The sequence below is a fragment of the Geotrypetes seraphini genome, chromosome 5 (genome assembly GCF_902459505.1).
Source record: "Geotrypetes seraphini chromosome 5, aGeoSer1.1, whole genome shotgun sequence".
NCBI lineage: Eukaryota > Metazoa > Chordata > Amphibia > Gymnophiona > Dermophiidae > Geotrypetes > Geotrypetes seraphini.
This window is the reverse complement of record NC_047088.1, coordinates 6,578,923-6,601,446: the sequence shown is the minus strand read 5'-3', so window position 1 is coordinate 6,601,446 and position 22,524 is coordinate 6,578,923. Positions and strand designations below refer to the sequence as shown.

Below are 22,524 nucleotides of genomic sequence, written 5' to 3'. Positions count from 1 at the left end.
ACTGATATAGTTTTTGTTTCTCAATCCCTAAAGACTATTCCCCCCCCTCTTTTCTCAAGCTTTACTGCTGAGCAGCATGAGCAAAATGCCGAGCTACCCATTCTGTTCCTATGGGCTGCTCGGCATTTAGGGGAGAGTGTGATGCAGTGGTTAAAGCTACAGCCTCAGTCCCCTAAGGTGATGGGTTCAAACCCACGTTGCTCCTTGTGGCCCTGGCCAAGTCACTTAATACCTCCCATTGCCCCAGGTACATTAGATAGACTGTGAACCCACCAGGACAGACAGGGAAAAATGCTTCAGTACCTGAATAAATTCATGTAAACTGTTCTGAGCTCCCCTGAGAGAACAATATAGAAAAACTGAATAAATAAATAGTGTGAAAAGTTTCAGCCTCTGATAACCAGAGCTGGCATTGTGATGTCACAATGCCTCATTCCACCAATAAGAGCCAACCTCACCAGTGATGTCACAATGGCTGGATTGTTCTATGCTTGGCTCATTTTCACTACATTGTGATTTCTAGAGTGGTGCAGTGGTTAAAGCTACAGCCTCAGCACTCTAAGGTTGTGGGTTCAAACCCCCACTGCTCCTTGTGACCCTGGCCAAGTCACTTAATCCCCCCATTGCCCCAGGTACATTAGATAGATTGTGAGCCCACCGGGACAGACAGGGAAAAATGCTTCAGTACCTGAATAAATTCATGTAAACCATTCTCAGCTCCCCTGGGAGAACAGTAGAGAACATTGAATCAATAAATAGCTCACGCAGTTGGGCATCTCAGCTTGATAAAACGGGGAGAGTATTAGGAAAGCTGTGTTAGTGACCTTAGAGAAAAATCATTTGGAAATTTAGATTTAGGGAAGTTTGGTTTTGACGTAGACCACGCTACATATTTTAAAAATGCTTTCTAAATGAAGAGTAAGAAGGAAGAATGATCAAGGTCCAAAACGTGAACTTCTAAGAAAAAGAAAAGTTCTAAAGACTCTGTATAAAAGGGTATTTTTAAAGGATGTTTGATATAATTTCAAAGCACTGCCTACGAAGGCTGATAAGTTCTGAAGGTAAACATTAGAAAAAACAGAATTAAATTTTTGAAAAATATGGGCCTTTGTCGTTTTTCCCCTCTGAGTCTTCAAATGTAAAACCAGGTTTTACATGTGAAAAGAGCCATTTCTAAAATAATTTGTGGGCCACAGAAATGAAAAAGTATATATAAGCAGCAATCCTTCATGCAGTTTTAAATGGCCATTCCCACGGCATAGAACTGGGTGAAGTTTAGAGTTTACATGAACACCTGCAGTGGAAGCAAGGCACATAAATCTGGCATCTTTTCCAGATAAGCCCCGCCCAAAAGTTAACCCCCGCCACCCAAAAAAGATTATAAAAAAGAGGCGTGATCTGTATAAAGTAAAGTGGGGGGGTGCCCCCCCCCGGTCGGAGCCCTTAAAAAAATGGTCGACAGTTTATCCTATTTTTTATAATGTTAAGTTTCATATCCTCTTTTTTTATAATCTTTTTTTTGGGTGCTCTGGCGTGGGGGGGAACCCCCCCACACACACACTTTACTTTATACACATTGCTCCGCGTTGTGGGGGCGTTGTGCTGAGAACTTCACTGGTTAAGGTGGCGGGGCTTAACTTTCAGCGCGTGCACTTTTTCCATTAGTGGCGGGGCTTATCTGGAAAAGATCCTAAATCTGTCTCATGCATATTTATTGTGAATATCTTGGTGCCCATTTAGCTGAGAGTCTCCCCAGAATAAGTTTGAAAGCACCTGCCCTGTATCTGCTACCATGGAATTTGTCTAGCCTATTGTGGTATCAAAATATAGTATCATCTACTTAGGTTATGTGGTGTGTTCAGAAAGCAGACCCTTGGAGAAAAAAGCATTACTTATTGTCCCACCAGACCAGTCCAGACACTTGAATTATGCTCTCCTGCCAGCAGGTAGAAACTAAGAACTACTGAACTGTGATGTCATCCTTAAGAATCCAGTCAGTGTTTCACGGTCTCCAGCAGGAGGTAGTTCTGTTGTCCTGTGCAGTCTGAAGTAGATTGGTATGACTTTTATTCCTTTTCATGGGTCATTTAAAAGAAGAAAATAGAAGGGGCTTTCAAGCAAAGCTATAGTTTGTATGAATAGAGACTACCTATTAATTGACCAAATCCTTTTTAATTGTACTGTCTAGACCAGGGGTGTCCAACCTGCAGCCCCGTGAATATTTTGTGTGGCCCCAGTCGAGGGCAATGCAGTGTTTTCCTCTGCTGCCCCTGTGGTGTTTACCGTCTTGCCAGCTCCCTCCTCTGTCATGCTGCAGTGTTTACGCGTTTCTGCGGCCCCAGAAACATTTGTTTTGGGCCAATGCGGCTCAGGGAAGCCAAAAGGTTAGACACCCCTGGTCTAGACTCTCTTCAGTCTCTGAGGGTCATTATTGACTACCAACACTTTTTTTTTTTTTCCTTTTTACTTCTCAAACATCTCCAATACTACAGCAAAAATGTTATGCCCTAAGTCAGCCTCATTCTGTTCATCATATTTTGATTTGACAGTTCTCCTTCATGTTCTTTGCCTTGATTATTATGTTGTCAATAAAGGAATCTCTGAGATGATCTAAAACTATTACAAATCATTATGAAACACAGGCAATAACACTGGCTTCCTATTTCAGAACATAACCATAGCCTTACTGGATCAGACCAATGGTCCATCTAGCCCACTATCCCATTTCCATAGTGGCCAATCCAGGTCACAAATATCTGGCAGAAACCCAAAGAGTAGCAACTTTCCATGTTACTGATCCAGGGCAAGCAGTGGCTTCCCCCATGTCTAGCTCAGTAGCCAACTATGGACTTTTCTTCTAGGAATTTGTTCAAACCTGTTTTAAAACCAGCTACATTAACCGCTCTTACCACATCCTCTGGCAATGTGTTCCAGAGCTTAACTTTTCTCTGAGTAAAAAAAATATTTCCTCCAATTGGTTTTAAAAGTATCTCCCTGTAGCTTCATTGAGTGTCCCCTAGTCTTTGTCATTTTAATGGAGTAGATATCAATCCACTTGTACCCATTCTACAACACTCAGGATTTTGTAGACTTCAATCCTATCTCCCCTCAACCGTCTCTTTTCCAAGCTGAAGAGCCCTAACCGTTTTAGTCTTTCCTCATACGAGAGGAATTTCATCCTTTTTATTATCTTGGTTGCTATTCTTTGAACCTTGTCTAGTTCTGCTATTTATTTATTTTTTTTTTTTTTTGAGAAGTTGATCAGAATTGAATGCAATACTCAAAGTGAGGTCACACCATGTAGCAATACAGTCTTGTTTACTATCCCTTTTCTAATCATTCCTAGCATCTTGTTTGCTTTTTTGGCCACTGCTGCACATTGGACAGAAGGTTTCAGTGTATTGTGTACAATGACACCCAGATCTTTTTCTTGAGTGCTGACCCCCAAAGTGGACCCTAGCATCTGGTAATTATGATATGGGTTGTTATTCCCAATGTGCATCACTTTGCATTTGTCCACATTAAATTTAATCTGCCATTTGGATGCCCAGTCTTCCAATTTCCTAAGGTCCGCCTGCAATTTTTCACAATCCGCATTCGTTTTAACAACTTTGAACAGTTTAGTGTCATCTGCAAATTTAATCACCTCACTCATCATTTCAATTTCCAGATCATTTACAAATAAGTTAAATAGCACCGTTCTCAGGACAGACCTCTGCGACACTCCACTGTTTACTCTCCACCATTGAGAAAAATGCCCCTTTAACTCAACCATCTGTTTTCTGTCTGAAAACTAGTTCTTAATCCACAACTGAACATTTCCTTCTAGCCCATGGTCTTCTATCCCTTTTTTTCAGGATCCTCTCATAAGGAACTATGTCAAAAGCTTTCTGAAAATCTAAGTACATTACATCAACTGGCTCACCTTTATCCACGTTTGTTTACACCTTTAAAGAAGTCAAGTAAATTGGTGAGGCAAGACCTCTCTTGGCTGAACCCATGCCGAATCTGTCCCATTAAATAATGTTTGTCTTCGTGTTCCACAATTTTATTTTTTATAATTGTTTCTACTATTTTGCCCAGCACTGAAGTCAGGATTATTCTTCTTTAGGTGCCATCGACTCATGCGCGAGTCTTAGAGACTTGATGAATTACAGATCTAAAAAGAATTATTTTTTTGTGCTAGTCTAGTAAGGTCCTCCAGCATCATCCCCATGGCTGTTTTCAACGTGTCCAGTCATCTGATTGCAGGTCACCCTCTTTACCTGGTTCCTTCAATCTTCCCAGGCATGATGTCCTTCTACAATGACTTTTTTGCTTCTGACAGTATGACCAAAATAAGACAGTCATAACTTCATCATTTGGGTTTCTAGTGACATAGCTGTGATCTCTTCCAGAATCGATTTGTTAATTCTTCTGGCGGTCCACAGCATGCATAAAATCTTTATCCAACACCAAAGCTCAAATGAGTCAATCTTCTTTCTGTCTTGTTTCGGTAGTGTCCAACTTATACATTTTCTCAGTGGTCAATATGGATGTAAATGGACAATTCTGATCTTCATTTGTTATTGAATACTTTGTCAAGAGCCTTTATTGAAGAGTGACCAGGTACTATTCTGCGAAGTATTTCTTCTCTGCTATTTGCTTCTTTGTTTACAAAAGAGTTAAGGAGATCGAAATCCTTTACAACTTCATTCTGTCACCTTCAAGACCATAATCTTCCTCATTCTCCCTGTTCATGATCTTCGTCTTGTTTATGTTCAGGTCTAATCCCATGTTATGACTTTCGGCGTTGACTTTTCTCAGTGGATGCAGCATGTCATCTTTGTTGCTGGTGATGAGCATTGTGTCAATTGCACAGCACAGGTTGTTTATATTTCAGCCACCAACTTTGAAGCCAACACTCTCTTTCCAAATTTGCCTTACTGAAGATGGCTTCACTGAAAAGATGTAACAGATAAGGTAGCAAGATGCCAGACCAGGAAATGGAAGGAAAGGAGAGAGGCCAGACTGCAGGAAGGAGAAGAGAGAGATACCAGACTGTGGAAAGGAGAGGAGAGATACATTAGACCACAGGAAGAGGGAGGGAAGGAGAGAAAGATGCCAGACCATGGGAGAGGAGAGAGATTCCAGGCTATGGGAAGGAGAGGAGAAAGCTGCCAGACCATAGGAGAGGGGAAGGGGAAGACAGAGCGAGAGAGGGATGAGATGGTGCACAGGGATGGAGGGGATAGGGAGAAAGGGAGAAGATGGTGTGGCAGGGATAGATGGGAAAAGAAGGGAAGACATGGAAAAGTAGATAGATTTTGAGAAGCAAGAAGAAAAACAGAAGAAAGTTGAATATTAAAAGTTAATGCTAAAGATGGATGTTGCTCTGACAAATATCAAACTAGTTCTTACTTCAAAAGGCAGCTCTTTCAGATTGAGTAGTACTTTTCAACTTATTATAATGAATCTGAAAGAGTTGCCTTTTGAAGTAAGAACTGGTTTGATATTTGTCAGAGATGCGTGCTTTAGATCAAACTACAGTATGTTGTTATGTATCTGAAGCTTACTGAGATTTCTGGTTGAGGTGGTCCATGAGGAAGTAAATAAGTTTGAGTGGCAGGGCAGAATTTCCATGCAGCATGTGAAAGATTATACAGAACATCTTGAAGTTTATTCGAGTAGTGATGGGTAACCAGAGCATCTGTTTGCATGTGGATAGTTTCTTTTGCTGTTTCACATGTTAGTGAAGGGAGGGTCTTCCATATCTGGTCACTGGAGTTTTGGGGAGTGGTGTGTTTAGGTTCTGGTGTGAGGAATGTTTTTTCAATTTCTGTTTGTACTGTTCTGATCTTATTGAGGAAGAAGTCTTTGATGTCTTGGGCTGTCGGTTGGGGCTTATGTTCATAACTGCTCTGTTCCAGTGATGCTGTCAGATTGCGTACAAGGCAAAATAATTTCTTGTTGTCAAGGGTTTTATTTTCTATTTCTTGGGCATAATAGTTTTTCTTAGCCTCAGCAATATTAAATTCGTATTTATTAATCGCTGCCCCATGACTCTCCCATACCGGCCCTTAACATGGATACGACACAAAGAAATGCCAAATTCCTGGTAGGATCCAGGTAAGCCTTAGAAAATGCATAAGTTATCAGATGGTGATCATTTAAAGAATGGAGCGTCCATGTGAGCGTGTAAGGAATCGATAAACTAGAAAGGTAAGATAGACAATCAAAACGAAGGGCTCTAAATGGTTAAAAGAAGCTAAAAGGTTTGGTGACAAAAGTTAGGGCTATAAACTATAGGTGGTCGCTATTTTAAAATACCATCATTCCAGACCAGATGTATTAACAAAGGCGGATAAAAGAGGAAATGAGAGCAGGTATTGCTAAAAGGTGAAGTAAAAGAAGCTATTAGAGCCAAAAAAATATCCATTAAAGAATGGAAAAAAAATCAAAATGAAGAAAATAAGAAGAGACATAAGCACCGTCAAGTTAGATGCAAAGCATTGATAAAGAAAACTTAAAAAGAATATGAAGAGAAACTTGCTAAAGAGGCAAAACTGGTAGTAACAATTTTTTCGGTACATCAGAAGCAGAAAACCTGTGAGGGAATTTGTGGGATGATCAAGGATGCTCAGGGGAGGATAAAGCCAAAGCGGAGAGACTGAATGAATTCCTTACTTCGGTCTTTACATAAGAAGATGTAAGAGATCATTTTCAAGGGTGATGATGCGGAAGAACGGAAAGAAATCTCAGTGAACCTGGAAGATGTACTAAGCCAAACGGACAAAAAGAGTGCCTGAAATGCATTGCCAGAGGTTGTGGTAAGAGCGAATAGCGTAGCTGGTTTTAAAAAAGGTTTGGACATGCTCCTGGAGGAAAAGTCCCTTAGTCTGCTGTTGAGACAGACATGGGGGAAGCCAAGGAATGTTCTATGTTTAGGAATTGAAATGGAGACACTCTCTGTGCCACACTCACAAGTCTGCAGTAATTCAAGCTATTAAATACACATAATAATATGTTCTTAACATCAAATTAGACAATATTCTTATTTGAAATTTTTCATACTTGCAAATATTCATCATATCATTTATCCAGCCCAAATTCTTAGTCTAATGGACAAAAACACTGCTAAAAAGGATGACCTATTGCTAACTCATTGGATCCCAGATTTTCAAATTGACATCCATTCAACTTCTTTATTTAAACCCCCCAGGAGCCCCACAGTATTGCAATCATTACTGAAACGCTATTCTTTGAAGACTATTCTATGCATCCACCAGCCTTTCTTTACTGCATCCTACGCCCTCTCATTCCAGAGCTTTATTTCATTTGAAAAAGGCTCATCTCCTGTCCATGAATGCCACAGAGAGATTTAAAAGTCTCAGTCATATATATCCCCCCCTTCTTCTGCCTTTCTTCCATACTGACCCCATATGCTTTGACAGAGACCACGAACCAATTTTGTAACGGCCCTCTAGACGTTCTACTACTGTTTCTACTATCATTTCTATAGTGCTACCAGACGCACACAGCACTGTACATTAAACGCGCAAGACACAGTCCCAGTCCCTGCTCAAAAGAGCTTACAATCTAATTATGACAAACAGAATCTATACACGCTGCTCAGGTAGGCAGTACAGAGGGCATGAGTAAGGGAGGGGACCGTATAGGGAGTGAGAAACAAATAAGGGTGTTTAACAAGTTGAGTTGGAACTTAAAGACAGCTTCCAAAAAGCGGATTTTCGGCCTGGATTTGAATGTATATCTTTTTTGAAAGTGCACTCTCCAGAAATGCTTACAGTATTCTAAATGGGGCCTCACCTGAGACTTAGACGATGGCACTATTGCCTCCTTTTTTTCCTACTGCTCATTCCTCTCCCTGTGCACCCAAGCATCCTACTGGCTTGGCCATTGCCTTTTGGATCTGTTTTGCCACTTTTAAGATCATCAGATACGTTCACCCCCAAGTCCCGGTCTTCTTTCATACACAAGTACTTTACCCCCTATACTATACCGTTCCCTTGGATTTTTGCAGTCCAATGCGTGACGCTGGACCATTCTTCAAGCTTTGCTAGATTCCTTCTCATGCCATCCATTCCCTCCAAGGGTCTACCCTATTGTATTATCCACCAAAAGACAAACCTTATCATGTGCAAAGATGTTAAAAAGAGCAGGCCCAAGCACAGATCCCAACATCCTTATTCTCAAAGCAAACTCCATTTACCATTACCCTTTGTCTCCATCCCCTTAACAGATTTTTACCCCAGTCCGTCACTTTAGGGCCCTTACTGAGAACACTTAGTTTACCTGTGTGGAATCTTCTTTCACTAATCACCTTTATCAGAAATCCATCTTGCTTCTTCACAGCTATCAGTATTCTGCTGCCTAAGACTTAAATTCTGGAATGATCTTCCCCTACATTTAAGGAACTTTCCTACTTTATTATCTGAATTTAAGAAGACACTTAAATCCATAGTTTCTTCTGGTTTTTGGCAGCCAGTCTGAACACTAGCTTTGTATGACATTTGCAGCTATATTTTGTACAATACTTGCTGTTACGTATTTTTATATTTGTTGTAATGTAAACTGCAGTGAAGCCCTTGAGGCCATTTGGCGATGTATTAATTGCCAGTTAAAGCTATATTAAGGCTTTGCTAATATCCAAGTACACCACATCTAGTGCCCCTCCCATATCCGACTGTTTGGTCACCTAGTCAAAGAAATCAATCGGATCTGTCTGACGAGACCTGCCTCTAGTAAAGCCATTCTGCCTCAGATCCTGGAGTCCATTCAATTCTAGAAACCTCACAATCCTCTGCTTAAGAAGCCTTTCTATTAGTTTACTTACCACTGAGGTCAAAGTAACAGGCCTGTAATTGCCAACCTCCTCCTCACGTTCACTCTTGCACAGAGAGATCACACCCACCCTTCTCCAAACCTCCAAGACCACTCCAAACTCTAAAGAAGCATTGAAAGATGAGACAAAAGACCTGTGATCCCATGAGGCCCCATCATTTTGTGTATTTTTAATTTCACTGGCTTCTCTCAAACAGTCTTCTGAGAATATGTCCTGGTCTACCACACATCCATTCTATGGCATAAATACATATGATGAATGTATATACAGGGAAAACGTAGTATTCCCTAGTGTGTGTGTATATATTCAGAGCATTTTTTTGTAATGCTGTTATAATACATGGTAAACACCATAGATGGTTTAATGTGGATATAGATATATAGATAGATAGATATGGAAAGAGTGCATATAAACTGTATACTAAACCATGTATTATAACAGCATTACAAAAAATGCTCTGAATTGACTCCCCAGCCATTAGTAGTGATATAGAAGCGTTCAATAAACAATTTGCAGTTGTTTTCTGCGGTCTTGCTCCTGGCCCTTCATCCATGAGCACAGAAACAATTGTTAAGCAGTTCAGCCTTGTCCGTATCTGCTTCTACATATTTATCCTCTTCACCCTTGAGCCTCACAATGCCATTCTGTCACTTCATCCTATCACTTACATATTTTAAAAAATGTCTTATCCCTCAGTTTTGCTGTATTGGCTATCTTTTATTCCATTTGCATCTTTGCTTTTCTGACAGCTTTTCCAGCTTCTCATAGCTTTTTTAGATATTTTTACCTGTTTTCATCTTTCTGCAATGTCTAACCTTTATTTCCCTTGCCTTTTCAGGTACTGCATTTGAAAACCAAAGCAGCCTACTTTTCCTCTTATTTTTGTGTACTTTTCTAACATAACGGTTTGTCACCTTAAAATAACTCCTTTCAGTTTTGCCCCAATCTTGACAACTTTCACTACTACTACTAATCATTACTAGATCAATGCTAGATGTTTCCAGCGTTGTCCACCTAATGTACAAGTACTTTCTCTATCCCTAGTGGACTCACAATCTAATTTTTTGTAGCAGGGGCAATGGAGGGTTAAGTGAGGCAGCTGCAGTGGGACTTGAACCCAGTTCCCCAAAATCTCAGTCCACTTCATGAACCATTAGGTTTCTCCTCCACTTCAGTCTTGAGTAAGGCTTCTTCTCCTGTGTCTTAATATTGAACTACACCGTTTGGTGATTGCTAGATATCAAATCATCACCTACCGTGACATTGGGGGATAGTTTTTAGGGATTGGGCAGTTACCAGGGTGGTGTGACAATTGGGGTCATTTTTGGGCTGTGGGAACAGTTTGGGATGGTAGGGCAGTTGGCAGTAGGGCAGTTTTGGACATTTGAAAGAATAGGGAATTTCACCTTAGACTGCTTTGTCCTGTTCTCTGATTACTACATTTCACATAGAAACATGACGACAAATAAATGCTAAATGGCCCATCCAGTCTGCCCATCCACAACATCCACTATCTCCTCCTCACCCTAAGAAGATCACACCTTTCCCATGCTATCTTGAATTTAGACACAGTCTTTGTCTCCAGGAGACTATTCCACGTATCTACCACCCTTTTTGTAAAGAAGTATTTTCTTACATTACCCCTGAGCCTCTCACCTCTTAACTTCATCCTATGCCCTCTCATTCCAGAGTTGTCCTTCATTTGAAAAAGACTCTTGTACATTAACACCACGGGGATATAGAAATGTCTCTATCATATCCCCTTTCTCCAGAATATACATATTAAGTTCTCTAAGTCTCTTCCCATATGATTTATGACGAAGACCATTAACCAATTTTGTAGCAGCCCTCTGGACCGACTCCATCCTCTTTTTATATGTTTTTGAAGGTGGGGTCTCCAAAATTACAGACAATATTCCAAGTGGGGCCTCACCAGAGACTTATACAATGGCATTATCACTTCCCTTTTCCTACTGGTCATTCCTTAATCACCCAGGCATCTTCCTGGCTTTAACTGTCGCCTTTTCTACCTGTTTTGCTTTTATGCTATAAGAGCCGGAACTCCTTTCCCCATAGAAAAGCACTGGCCTAAATTTTGGGGTGCTCATTTCTCTGGAATCCTTGTTCCAAATGGCCCATCTTTTAACTGTGTCTTTTTACATTGTTTTTTCACTTGCCAAGTTTCAACCCATTCCATTCATTTTTCTATGCTACTTGGTTTTAGGCCAATTATTTATTTTTTATGTAGGGGGTTATTGTTTAGACCCCCCAGCCCAATTGGATCCACTTATGAGCTGCTCATGTTTCTGTGGTCCATTTAATAAGCTTCTTGTGTCTGTCAGTCAACTAATAATTAATTTTTTCAAACTGCTCTGGGCAATTACAACAAGGGAAAATTTTGATATTACATTTCCTTGACGTGAAAGGAATTGGAATTAAATATATATAAAAGAGTGTTTGTTCAAACTTGTGCATACCAAGCAACTTTGACTTGGAAGCCTTACCATCTGAAATTAATTATAAACTGATTTATATGACTCTTGGAAAAAGTAAAGAATGTATTTGTTTAGGGAAATCTTTTAGTTTAAGCTGAGTTTATCCTACATTGATTAGTATTTATTATACATCCTTGAGATGTCTAGATGATTCTTTTGTGATCCGCAATAGATCTAAATTGGTAACGTGTAGAATATAAGTTTTAATTGCATTGTGTTTTACCAGTTTCTTCCCATTCAGTGAAATTTTCTGCAAGGAATTTTGCCCCAAGACAGATGAACAGACATTTTCAGCACATTTTGAATAACTGCCCAGCTTCCTCTAACTTGGCAAGAATAAAAATGTCCTAATAAGAGCAAGCTAGATTGAAATAACCAAATCTTGAAGATGATCATTTCACAGCCTCATCACCTTTGATATTATATCAGCTAAAAATAAAAGATAGCATGGACAAGAGGTTGGGATCTGCAGAAGTCCTATGGTAGAGGAACCACAGCAGATCACAAGGACAAAAAGACCAAGGAGTGGTGTAGCACCCTGAGGTGGTGGGTTCAAATCCCGTGCTGCTCCTTGTGCCCCTGGGCAAGTCACTCAATCCTCCTTTGCCCCACGTAGATTAGATTAGATAGATTGTGAGCCCACCAACATAGATAGGGAAAATGCTTGAGTACCTGATTGTAAACAGCGTAGATAACTTTGATAGAAACACGTATGTCAAACTATAATCGTACAAAAACGAAGCTCAATTGAACCTCGCATTATAAGAACATAAGAATTGCCATACTGGGACAGACTGAAGGTCCATCAAGCCTAGTATCCCATCAGTGACCAACCCAACTACCTACCTAGATCCCACATAGTAAAACAGATTTTATGCTGCTTATCCTAAGAATAAGCAGTGGATTTTCTCAAGCAATCTCAATAATTGCCCATGGATTTTTCTTTTAGGAAGTTATCCAAACCTTTTTAAAACCCTGCTAAACTAACTGATTTCACCACATTTTCCAGCAATGCTTTCCAGAGTTTAATTACACATTGTGTGAAGAAATATTTTCTTTGGTTTGTTTTAAATCCAGTATTCCGGTACTATGCTGGATTTTAAAGAAAAATTACTAATTATTAATTTTAGCTCCCTAGCACACCCTGCTGTTAAATGTACCCACTCAATATTTGGATAGTTGAAATCACCCATTATTATTGTGTTACCCAGTTTATCTTCCCTAACTTCTAATAGCATTTCACCATCTGTCCGTTCATCCTGGTCAGGCAGACGGTAGTACACTCCTATCACTATCATTTTCCCATTTACACATAGAATTTCTATCCATAGGGATTCCAAGGTGTGTTTCTGCTCCTGTAGTATTTTCAGTCCGTTCAATTCAAGGCCTTCCTTAACATATAACGCTACATCTCCACCGATTTGATCCACCCTATCACTGCGATATGGTTTGTACCCCTTTATGACAGTGTCCCATGGGTTATCTTCCTTACACCAGGTCTCAGAGATGCCTGTTATATCTGTCTTTTCATTTAGTGCAATATATTCTAACTCTCCCATCTTGTTTCTTAGGCTTCTGGCATTTGCAAACAATCATTTCAAACAATGTTTGTCATATCTATTTACAATTTGCTCAGCAGTTGGCATGGATAGTTTGCAATCTTTAAAATCAGCATGCTCTGTATTTAAAGAAACCTTGTCTACTGTGTTGCCTGTATTACAATCTCACTATTGGGATACTCTTGTCTTCCCTATTTCGAATAAGCGATTCATCAAATTATAATAAAACTTGAACTTGAAACTTCCCTATTATGATGATATCTTTTAAAGTTACCTTGTCCCAAACCATGATCTTTTGAGCGACTGTCAGCCTTCACCCAGTTTCTAGTTTAAAAACTACTCTATCTCCTTTTTAAATGTTAATGCCAGCAGCCTGGTTCATCCCTGGTTAAGATGGAGCCCATATTTGTAGAATAGGCTACCCCTTCCCCAGTTTGTTGCCCAGTTCCTAACAAGTCTAAAACCCTCTTCTCTTCACCATTGCCTCATCCACGCATTGAGACTCCAGAGCTCCTAGCAAGAGGTGTATGATATATTCAATATATCTTCTAGAACATATGCAATTGCAATTAGTATGCACCATTTATCTTGGCTCAGGGTCTCTGATCTGGAAACCTCAGTCCAAGAGTGCTTTTCATATGTGACTTGCAAGATTGGCGATCTGTTTGGAGAAAAGATTGAAGAAATGGCTGATAAAATTAAACGCACACACCATGGCAACTTTGTCTAAGCCGCAAACCTCTCAGACTACTACTTCTAGAAGATGCCCTGCTCCATCTAGATGTTCATACTACTACAACATGAAATGTCATTACAATCAGCCATCTTCATCATCCTTTAGGTTTGCTGGTCAGCAACCCCATGCAAAGCAATAAAAGACATAGAAATGTCAAATACTAAATAAACTTGGACATCTCAACTTCATTCTCAGTTTAAACAGCAGTCATCCTTTAGACTCCTTTCTAGAGAGCATTGCCAATACTCTGCTGACTCTACCTCCTATTCTCCCCATCGGAAGCAGATTTAGCTGTTTTTACCAATGTTGGGCTCTAGTTACAACAGATCAGTGGGTTCTTCAAGTCATCACTCGGGGCTTTGTCCTGCATTTCATCAGTCTCCAAACCACCTACAAAAAGTGTCTCTTTTCAACTCCCTCTTGGCCCTTCTCCAGCTAAATGCAATAGAACCAGAGGAGCTAGAGGTATTCCCTAATACCAAAAAAAGACTGGAGGCCTTCAACCTACTCTAGACTTCTGAGGCCTAAACAAGATTTTGCTGAAGAAGTTTTGCATAGTTTCTCTGGTAACCCTTCTGCCCCTACTGGAAAAAGATTGGTTTTGCTCTCTAGATATCAGAAAAGCCTACACTCACATATCCATCCTTCTTCTCAGAGGAAGTATCTCCACTACTGTACAGGTCCTCGTTATTTTCAATACAAGATCTTGCCCTTCGAACTAGCCTCTGCTCCTTGTGTCTTCATGAAATGCCTAGTAGTAGTTGTGGCAACCCTTCTCACTTGTGGGTTTCATGTATTTCCCTACTTAGACGACTGATTGATTAAGGCTTCATCATTGCTGCAAGTCCTGCCTCAAGGCTGACTCCAACAGCAGTAAGTCCCATCCAGGCCTCCCTCTTAAAGCACAGGAGATCATTCGCTGATTGTTGTTTCTATACTGAAGGCCTGTAAACCATTGTACCTTTTAAAGGACAGATTTAGAGGGGATGTACCATTTATATAAATGGCCCTATGGAGGGGTATTTACTGATTCCTCCAGTAGGGCACTCTACCTCTGGCTAAAATCTACTACTACTACTACTACTACTTATCATTTCTATGATATAAGAGGGGTATAGAATCTTGAATTTAATGTAAAAGCAGATGGGATCAAGTCAGGAGATTGAGGGAGAGAACTGGCAGCTACCAGAGACTAGTTATCCAGCATCAACCAGTCCCTCATGAGAACTGGATAACTGAGAGTTTACTGTACTGTATTTTACACATTGCTTTTTCATTTGCAAAGCAGTACTATATTTGATTCATTCCAGATTTAAACCCTGGGTATACTGGCAGCTACCAGAGACTAGTTATCCAGCATCCACCAATCCCTCATGAGAGCTGGATAACTGAGAGTTTACTGTACTGTATTTTACACATTGCTTTTTCATTTGCAAAAGATCAGCAAGAACTGGTAATGCATTACCAGTTCTTGCTGATCTTTTGCAAAGGAGTAACATATGTTGAGAAGGCCAGAGGCAGAGATGCCAAGGATTAACCACCCCAAAGAGTGAGATTTTCAAGATGGTATATCCAGGATTTAAATCTGGAATGAATCAAATATAGTACTGCTTTGCAAATGAAAAAGCAATGTGTAAAATACAGTACAGTAAACTCTCAATTATCCAGCTCTCATGAGGGATTGGTGGATGCTGGATAACTAGTCTCTGGTAGCTTGAGTTATTCTAAAAATAGTTTTGTCTCCCTTACCACCTCACTCTTCCTCCTCTTTCTGTCATCCCTCCACCCCCACTTGTAGGTCCAGCATCTGTTCCTCCCTTTGCTCTGGGTCACTTTCTCCCCCCTCCCTTTCTCCCACTTTCTCTCCGCCCTTCTCCCCCCACTTATGGGTCCAACATCCAGCCATCTCCCCTCCCCCTGCACCCTGATGGACCTGCTGGATCCTTCCCCTCCTCCACCTGCATACCCTCCTTCAATACAGGTCTGGCCTCCTGGACCCCTTCCCTCACTTACTGAAGCAGTAGCCAGTCAGCAGAGGCAGCGCTGTAAGCAGGCTGCTTGTGACCAGCTCCGGCGAGGCTTTTCCTCTGCCGCATCAGCAGTGACGCGTCGGAGGAAAGGCCCTACCGGGGTTGGCCGTGAGCAGCCTGTTTTTAACGCTGCCTCTACTGACTGGCTGCCGCTGCTGCTTCAGGGGTTGGCGGGAGAGCACTTTTATTTTGCCGGTTGCTTGAGTACCAGTTAATCGGGATTCTATTTGCTTTTCTCCGGAGCTTCTGAAAAGATAACAGTGGATACAATATGGGTAAATGGCTAGATTGATCTTCGTAAAAAGCAAATTTGACCATGTTTACCCGCTTCTGTCAAAACTTCACTGGCTTCCGGTGATTTCTAGGATTCACTTTAAATGTACCTGCCTAATTTTCAAGATCCTACATGGCATTCTTCCTCCCCTAATCCCACTATCCTGGAATACTTCGAGACCTGACACTACCAGATCCACCCGGATACTCAAACTATCTTTCCCCTTGTTAAAAGGCATCATGTATGCAGGTAAATTAGGGAAATCCCTTTTCTTCAAATTCACTGAGCTTTGGAATAACCTCCCTGCCCCGCTGCGGAACCTAGGCTCATTCCAATTATTCCGAAAGCATCTGAAAACCTGGCTTTTCTCCAAAACGTAAAGCTATCTATTTAAAATGTAAAGCTAGCTATCCTCTTCTTAACCTCAAATTTCTTATTATGTCCTTCCCTCATTTATTGAATTTACCTGTAAACTGTGCCGAGCTCTATCTTTATGGAGATGATGTGGTATACAAACTTAAGATGTAGTTTGGTTTAGTAAATTCTCTGGGCTGAATGTTGCCTTCTACTCTAGTTAAAAATATGGACACAGATTTGAGTACAACTGCTTGTGTATGCAGGGGAAAGTGGGGCAAGGAGAAGCAGTATGCCGAAGGGCATTTGACTCATGAAAGCAGTGATCAGAATCCGTGAAAATGAGGGAAGTGTGGGAGAGAGAGAGAGAGAGCTTTCAAATGAGCGTGACACAATCCTGTGCAGTTGTCCAAATAAGAGAGTGTGGGAACCATAGAAGGAAATAGGAGAAAACAAATCCCAGCTATCTATAGAGGAATAATCAATTCGGTAAAAGTACAATGATGAGAGTTTCTTACCGAGCCAAAAGAGCCAGTTGAAGCACCATGAACAATAGCGGTCAATTTCCTGGATCTGTGCAGGAAGGGTTGGTGGGTGTGAGGCAGGTAGTGTGCTCTTACTCCTGTCTCCCAAAACTGCTACAGGTTCCTAACATTCCCTCTCTCTTGCCAGGTGTACTACATCAACTTCACAGATTTTGCAAGCTATGAGGTGGTCGTAGATGAGAAACCCTTTCTACAGTGTACCCGCAGCATAGAGACTGGCAAGACAAACTTCAATACTTGTTACACAGCTGGTGTCTGTCTATTGCGAGCTAAACAGAAAATTGCGGTGAAGATGGTCCACGCCGACATCTCCATCAACATGAGCAAACATACAACATTCTTTGGGGCCATAAGACTGGGTGAGGCACCAGGGTCCTAATAACAGAAGGAGATAGGAGAAAAAGGTGAACTCCCCCAGACCACCCAGTGCTGCCATTCCTATGCACCATATTGGAGGGTTTTTATCATCTAACCATAGAACACGGATCCTTCTCTGAAAAGTTCTGCAGTATCTTCTGTGGATTGGACATTTACCGTAAGAAAGGAGTCCTAAACTTTGTAGAGACCTTCATAAGTGAATGTGGCAAGGTAGAGAAGGTCCGGAAGCACTCAGTCTGGGGAGGAAAGGATCGTTTTTTGGTCTTGTGTATGTTTTGTGCCTTACTGCAGTGATGTTCACTTGCACTCTGGTGCCTTACCAAAGACTTGTGATAGCTGTTCAGTGGAATATATATTGCACTAGTATAATATTGCCTAGGGAAAGGCAGAAATAAGCAAAAACTCTCTTTAATTATATTGTATTCGATTAGGAGAATCCTGGGGTTGGTTCTCAACCCAAGATCTCTTAGCTGATATCTGCCCTGGATAAAAGGGGAAGGTATACATACATCAGGATGAATTAGCAGCTACATGTTTGATCAGAAAGATATAGTGGAGCTTTATCCTTAAAAGCTAGTGCTGTTTGAATGACTTTCTGCTTAAATGCAGAGTGTTGGAGTAGGCCAGTATTTCCCATTTGTGACTCCCAGTCGATTTCTTTTTACAACCTCCAAAGGTTAAGAAGTCAAACTGTAATTTATGAGAAGAAAACTGTTAATGTGACCACCGATAAGGGTTGGTGACCATGTTTTGATGACACCAACAATAAGTTTTGAGAACCTCTAAGCAACCAAGCTATGACTGTCAGCCCAGAGCCAAGATCTCATATGTAAGTTCCTTAGACATGGGACTGTACAGGGATTCTTCTAAACATAAAATTAGAGCAAGCAGTGACGATATGTGGTGGGTGCATGGAGAAAGTACAGTAAAATCCACATTACCTGGCCCTTGCAATCTGGTGATTAAAAGCAAGGTAGGTAAGAGATTTTTGTCATTTATTTTAATTTCTGAGGCAATATTGCTTGGTCTTTTGAGGGGACAACAACCCTTCATGTTTAGCTAGGCCTTGGAGATCCTCCGCAGCAGTCCATCCACCCCAACACAATACCATGCGTAGAAGCACAAGTATGGAAGTGAGGGAAGGATCTAGATTTTAGGTTGTTTCTGTTTCTAAAACTGTGCCAAAAGGGAAGCACAAGTCAGATATGGGAGGTAGGATCTTCCTAAGAGAGTTCACAATCTGATGGGCCTCTTTTATTAGATTGTGAGAAAAATGCTTAAGAAAAAGGTCCTAAATTTGTAGCTTGAGCAGTGGAGACCAGGGTCACACGGAAGAAGGATTTAATTCCTGGTACTGCTGTTGCCTCTACTTCACTCCAGGAGTTTGGGAAGAATAAAAGGGCATTTTTATTCCTCATTGGAATAGAAATAAAAGAATTCATGTAACGCAAGACAGAGAGCAGGAAAGAAAGAACAGAATTAAGACGGACATGTTGAAAATGTCTTCCTTTATAATTGCATCTGAAAGAGAAGGTGTACCCAGTGTATGAAACAGCAAAGGACATTTTCTTTGGCAAATGATGGCCTGTGACAGTTAATATAAAATAAAATGTGGATCTTAATGGAGGAATGGCACTATGAAGGGGGAATTTTCATCCTTGGGAAGCCCCATAAGGTGGCTGTAAGTAAGCGTACCATTGTTGTAAATGAAAGTATTTTACATTCCTTTTTGTTCTTGCTCATTTCTAAAGCTAAGCAAGACATTCCATAATGGGCACCAAAAAAACATAGGCGCCTAAAGTTAAGTGCCCATTACAGAATCGCGCTTAGCCTATATTAGAGGTGCCCAAGTCCTTTAGAGCAGTGGTTCCCAACCCTGTCCTGGAAGACCACCAGCCAGTCAGACCTCACCAGACCTCACCACCCCGCTGCGGAACCTGAGCTCCCTTCAGTTATTCCGCAAACAACTGAAAACCTGGCTTTTCAGCAAATTGTAGCTCTATCCTTCCCCCCTTTCTTCACATAAGTTCATGTAATCCTTTTTCTTCTTCTCTACCCACTATTTTAAGTTCTTGTAAACCGTGTCGAGCTCCATTCTCATGGAGATGATGCGGTATATAAACTTAAGGTTTAGATTAGATTAGGTTTTCAGGATAGCCCTAATGAATATGCATAGAGCAGATTTGCATGCCTGTTACCTTCATTACATGCAAATCTCTCTCATACATATTCATTAGGGTTATCCCTAAAACCCAACTGGCTGGTGGTCCTCCAGGACAGGGTTGGGAATGACGTTTAGTGGCACCTAAGTCTTTCTCCTCCCCTAAACAAGTCTACTTTGGTGTTAGGTGCCACTGGGCGTCATGTGATAGATTCCTTATCTTTTATAGAATAGCACCTAAGATGGCAGGTGTCCAGCTCCCAATTAATTTTTATTTTTTTCAGTCATGAACTTGCTAAAGCTCATAATTGAAGCCAATTTGCTAATTAAGTTAGGTACCTCTTATAAATTTCCCCCACAGAGTCTGAGCTTTTTTGTTATTTCAGATCATAGGTGCCAACGTTTCACTCAATAGAAATTACACCTGCCTGGACAAATCAAGAGCTTCCTTGGTGTGGGGAAGTGCTCAAATGCCCACTAGACCTACACAAACATTTATGCTTCAGATCCTATGACTACCACTTGTCATTTCTAAAGCACTACCAGACGCAGTGCTGTACTTCAAAACACGGAAAAGCTCAAAAGAGCTTACAATCTAGTCAAGATAAACTGGACAAGAAGGTACATCAATACACCTTACTCAGGTGGGGGAATTACAGAGGGAATGATAAGATAGAGATTGGTGCTTAGCAGGTGGGTTGGAGTTTGAATTTCAATAGTGCCAGAGAAGGAGCCTGATGTATTGAGTTAGGCAATTTGTTCCAGGTATATGGTGCAGCAAAGTAGAAGGGATGGAATCTGGAGTTGATCATAGAGGGGAAGGGTATAGATAAGAAAGACTTATCTGATGAGTGGAGTGCCCGGGGTGGGGGGGGGAGGAGAAATACTGAGGAGCTGCAGAGCAAATACAATTGTAGATCAGTAAGAGGAGTTTGAACTGTATGTGGAAACAGATAGGAAGCCAATGAAGTGACTTGAGGAGAGGGGTAATGTGGGCATAGTGACATTGGCAAAATATGAGGTGTGCAGCAGAGTTCTGAACAGATTGAAGGGGAGAGAGATGGTTTAGCAGAAGGCCAGTGAGAAGCAGGTTGCAGTAGTCTAGGCGAGAGGTGATGAGAGTAGGAATGAAGGTCTTGGCAGTGCACTCGGAAAAGATGTATTGTGCAGAGGTAGAGCAGATAATGCTACACAGTCATGTCATCCTTTTTTTTTCCTTTACTTAAGCAAGTTTAATGTATTTTTGGATGTTTAATCAGCTATCTTTCTACATGCCTCTGTAATTTGGCAAAGTAGGTTGGGCAGAATTTGATTCTGCTAGAAATGCAATTTCCCCTCTGCCTTCACTGGATACTTATCACCTGCTTTCTAGCATGTGAAAAACCTTGGCACATTTTACCAAAGATTTGTTTAAATTTTTCACATGAATATTTAGAGAGCAACTAAAATAGTTTATTTTGGTTGCAGCCAAAACATTACTGTATGCACCCATTCCTGATTCCCTGAATAAAATTGGCACACCACCTGTAGACCACTTCTTATCTTCCCCCCACACACACACACACTCTCCCATCCTAAACCTGGTGGTCCAATGGTCTAAGAGAGAGAAGAGTGATCCCCCAGGCCAGCTCCATAGTCAGAATGGTTCTGTAACTTCCCATGGCAGTCTTATGCCATTTTGAGACTGGAGCAACTTAGATCACTCCTGCCTATGCTGTCTCCAATCAAAATGACTTCCAAAATCTCCCATGGCAGTTTCAGCAACTATTTTGATTGCAGAGCCAGTAGGCTGGAATTGAACTAGGCCACTAGACCACAAGGTTTTGTAAAGGTAGGCCTAGTTGGGTGACTGATGTTGTTCAGGAAGATTGGGAGCGGGGCCTGTCTTTGATTGGAGACAGAGGGGCCTGCGAGAGAAAAGGAATTTCACCTTCAACTGAAAATGCATTGGCGTTTTGGGCCAAATTCAAATTTTGGGCCTGTTTCACTTCCAAAACTGAAATTTGATTGGCCTCTAATTTGGAGTAAACTGGACACTTGCTACAGTTTAAAAGAGTTATCCATCTGCTTCTCAGTCTCCCCATTCTGATATATCTTCAATCATCAACTTGGCTACAGTTGCCTTGTCCTGCATTTCCTGTAAGAAAAGTTCACCAATTATATTAAATGACATTGAAAAAGCATGGAAGTGTGACGGGGGGCTTGAACAGACAGGGTCAGAGTTCTTTGGTGAGCAGCCAAATCAATTACACCAATGGGTGACATCTTTGACAACACTCACTAAAAAAACACACACCACTTTCTTTTACTAGCATGAGTAGGACTTCATGTGAAGTAGAGAATGACACGGTGACAAAATTATCACTATTCCCGTCCCCGTGGATAACTGCGGGAAATAATCCCATGTCATTTTTTAGTGTCTATTTCAGCCTCAGTTCTTCTGCACCAGCATTCTTCAAAGCAAAGCTTGAGGGTCAGTGGTTGTGGCCATTCATATTCTGATTCTTCCCTCTCTCCTTAAAGAATGACATGAAGATGGTTTCCCGCGGTTATCCATGGGGATGGGAATGGTGATGAATTTTGTCACTGTGTCATTCTCTAATGTGAAGGCACTAACACACAATGATTTTGCCAAAATGGATTTTCGCTATCAAATCTGTTTTTGACCTTTTGCTGCTAAATTGTTTTCCTCATTTTTCTTCTCAAACTCCCCTTCCCCCCCCTGAAATTTTTCTTTTTGTTCATTCTGTAAAAATACAATTTACCCTAACTGCTTTTTCTTTACTGTTTGCGCTCAAATATATCATGTAAAGAAAATTTCATAAATCTTTGGTATTACCTGAGATTGAGAGTACACTCAAAAGTCCATAATCAAACTACACCTTCAAGAATATAGTCCACAAATTAAGGAGAAAGTGAGAAACTCTGGAGCAAGATAGTGTAGGGAAAGGAAAGAATAAATTAGCAATAATTGAAAAGTATCTTTAACCAAACATGATAGTAGACATTAACATTAATAGGTCAACCAAAAAAGTTGACCTGTAAATTCCACAGTTGAAGCAAAGTTCTAAAGCAAACCCAAAAAACTGGAGACCGATGTTCCTGATTAGGACTATTTATTCAAGAAGTAGTAAAATCATATGTCCA

General features: G+C 40.9%; 1 protein-coding gene across 8 annotated transcripts in view; it reads left to right on the top strand.

Moving 5' to 3' along the window:
- EDA (ectodysplasin A) overlaps positions 1–22,524 on the top strand; it is a 134,879-nt gene that overhangs the window by 91,416 nt on the left and 20,939 nt on the right. For 4 of the 8 annotated variants that reach the window (XM_033944729.1, XM_033944730.1, XM_033944728.1 and 1 more), the window contains exon 8: positions 16,966–17,989. The exons of the other annotated variants lie outside the window; for them this stretch is intronic. In XM_033944729.1, coding sequence (XP_033800620.1) covers positions 16,966–17,217 — 252 coding nt within the window. In that variant the 3' untranslated portion in view covers positions 17,218–17,989. Of the gene's footprint in view, positions 1–16,965; positions 17,990–22,524 lie in introns of those variants that run through there. 8 annotated transcript variants of the gene reach the window in all.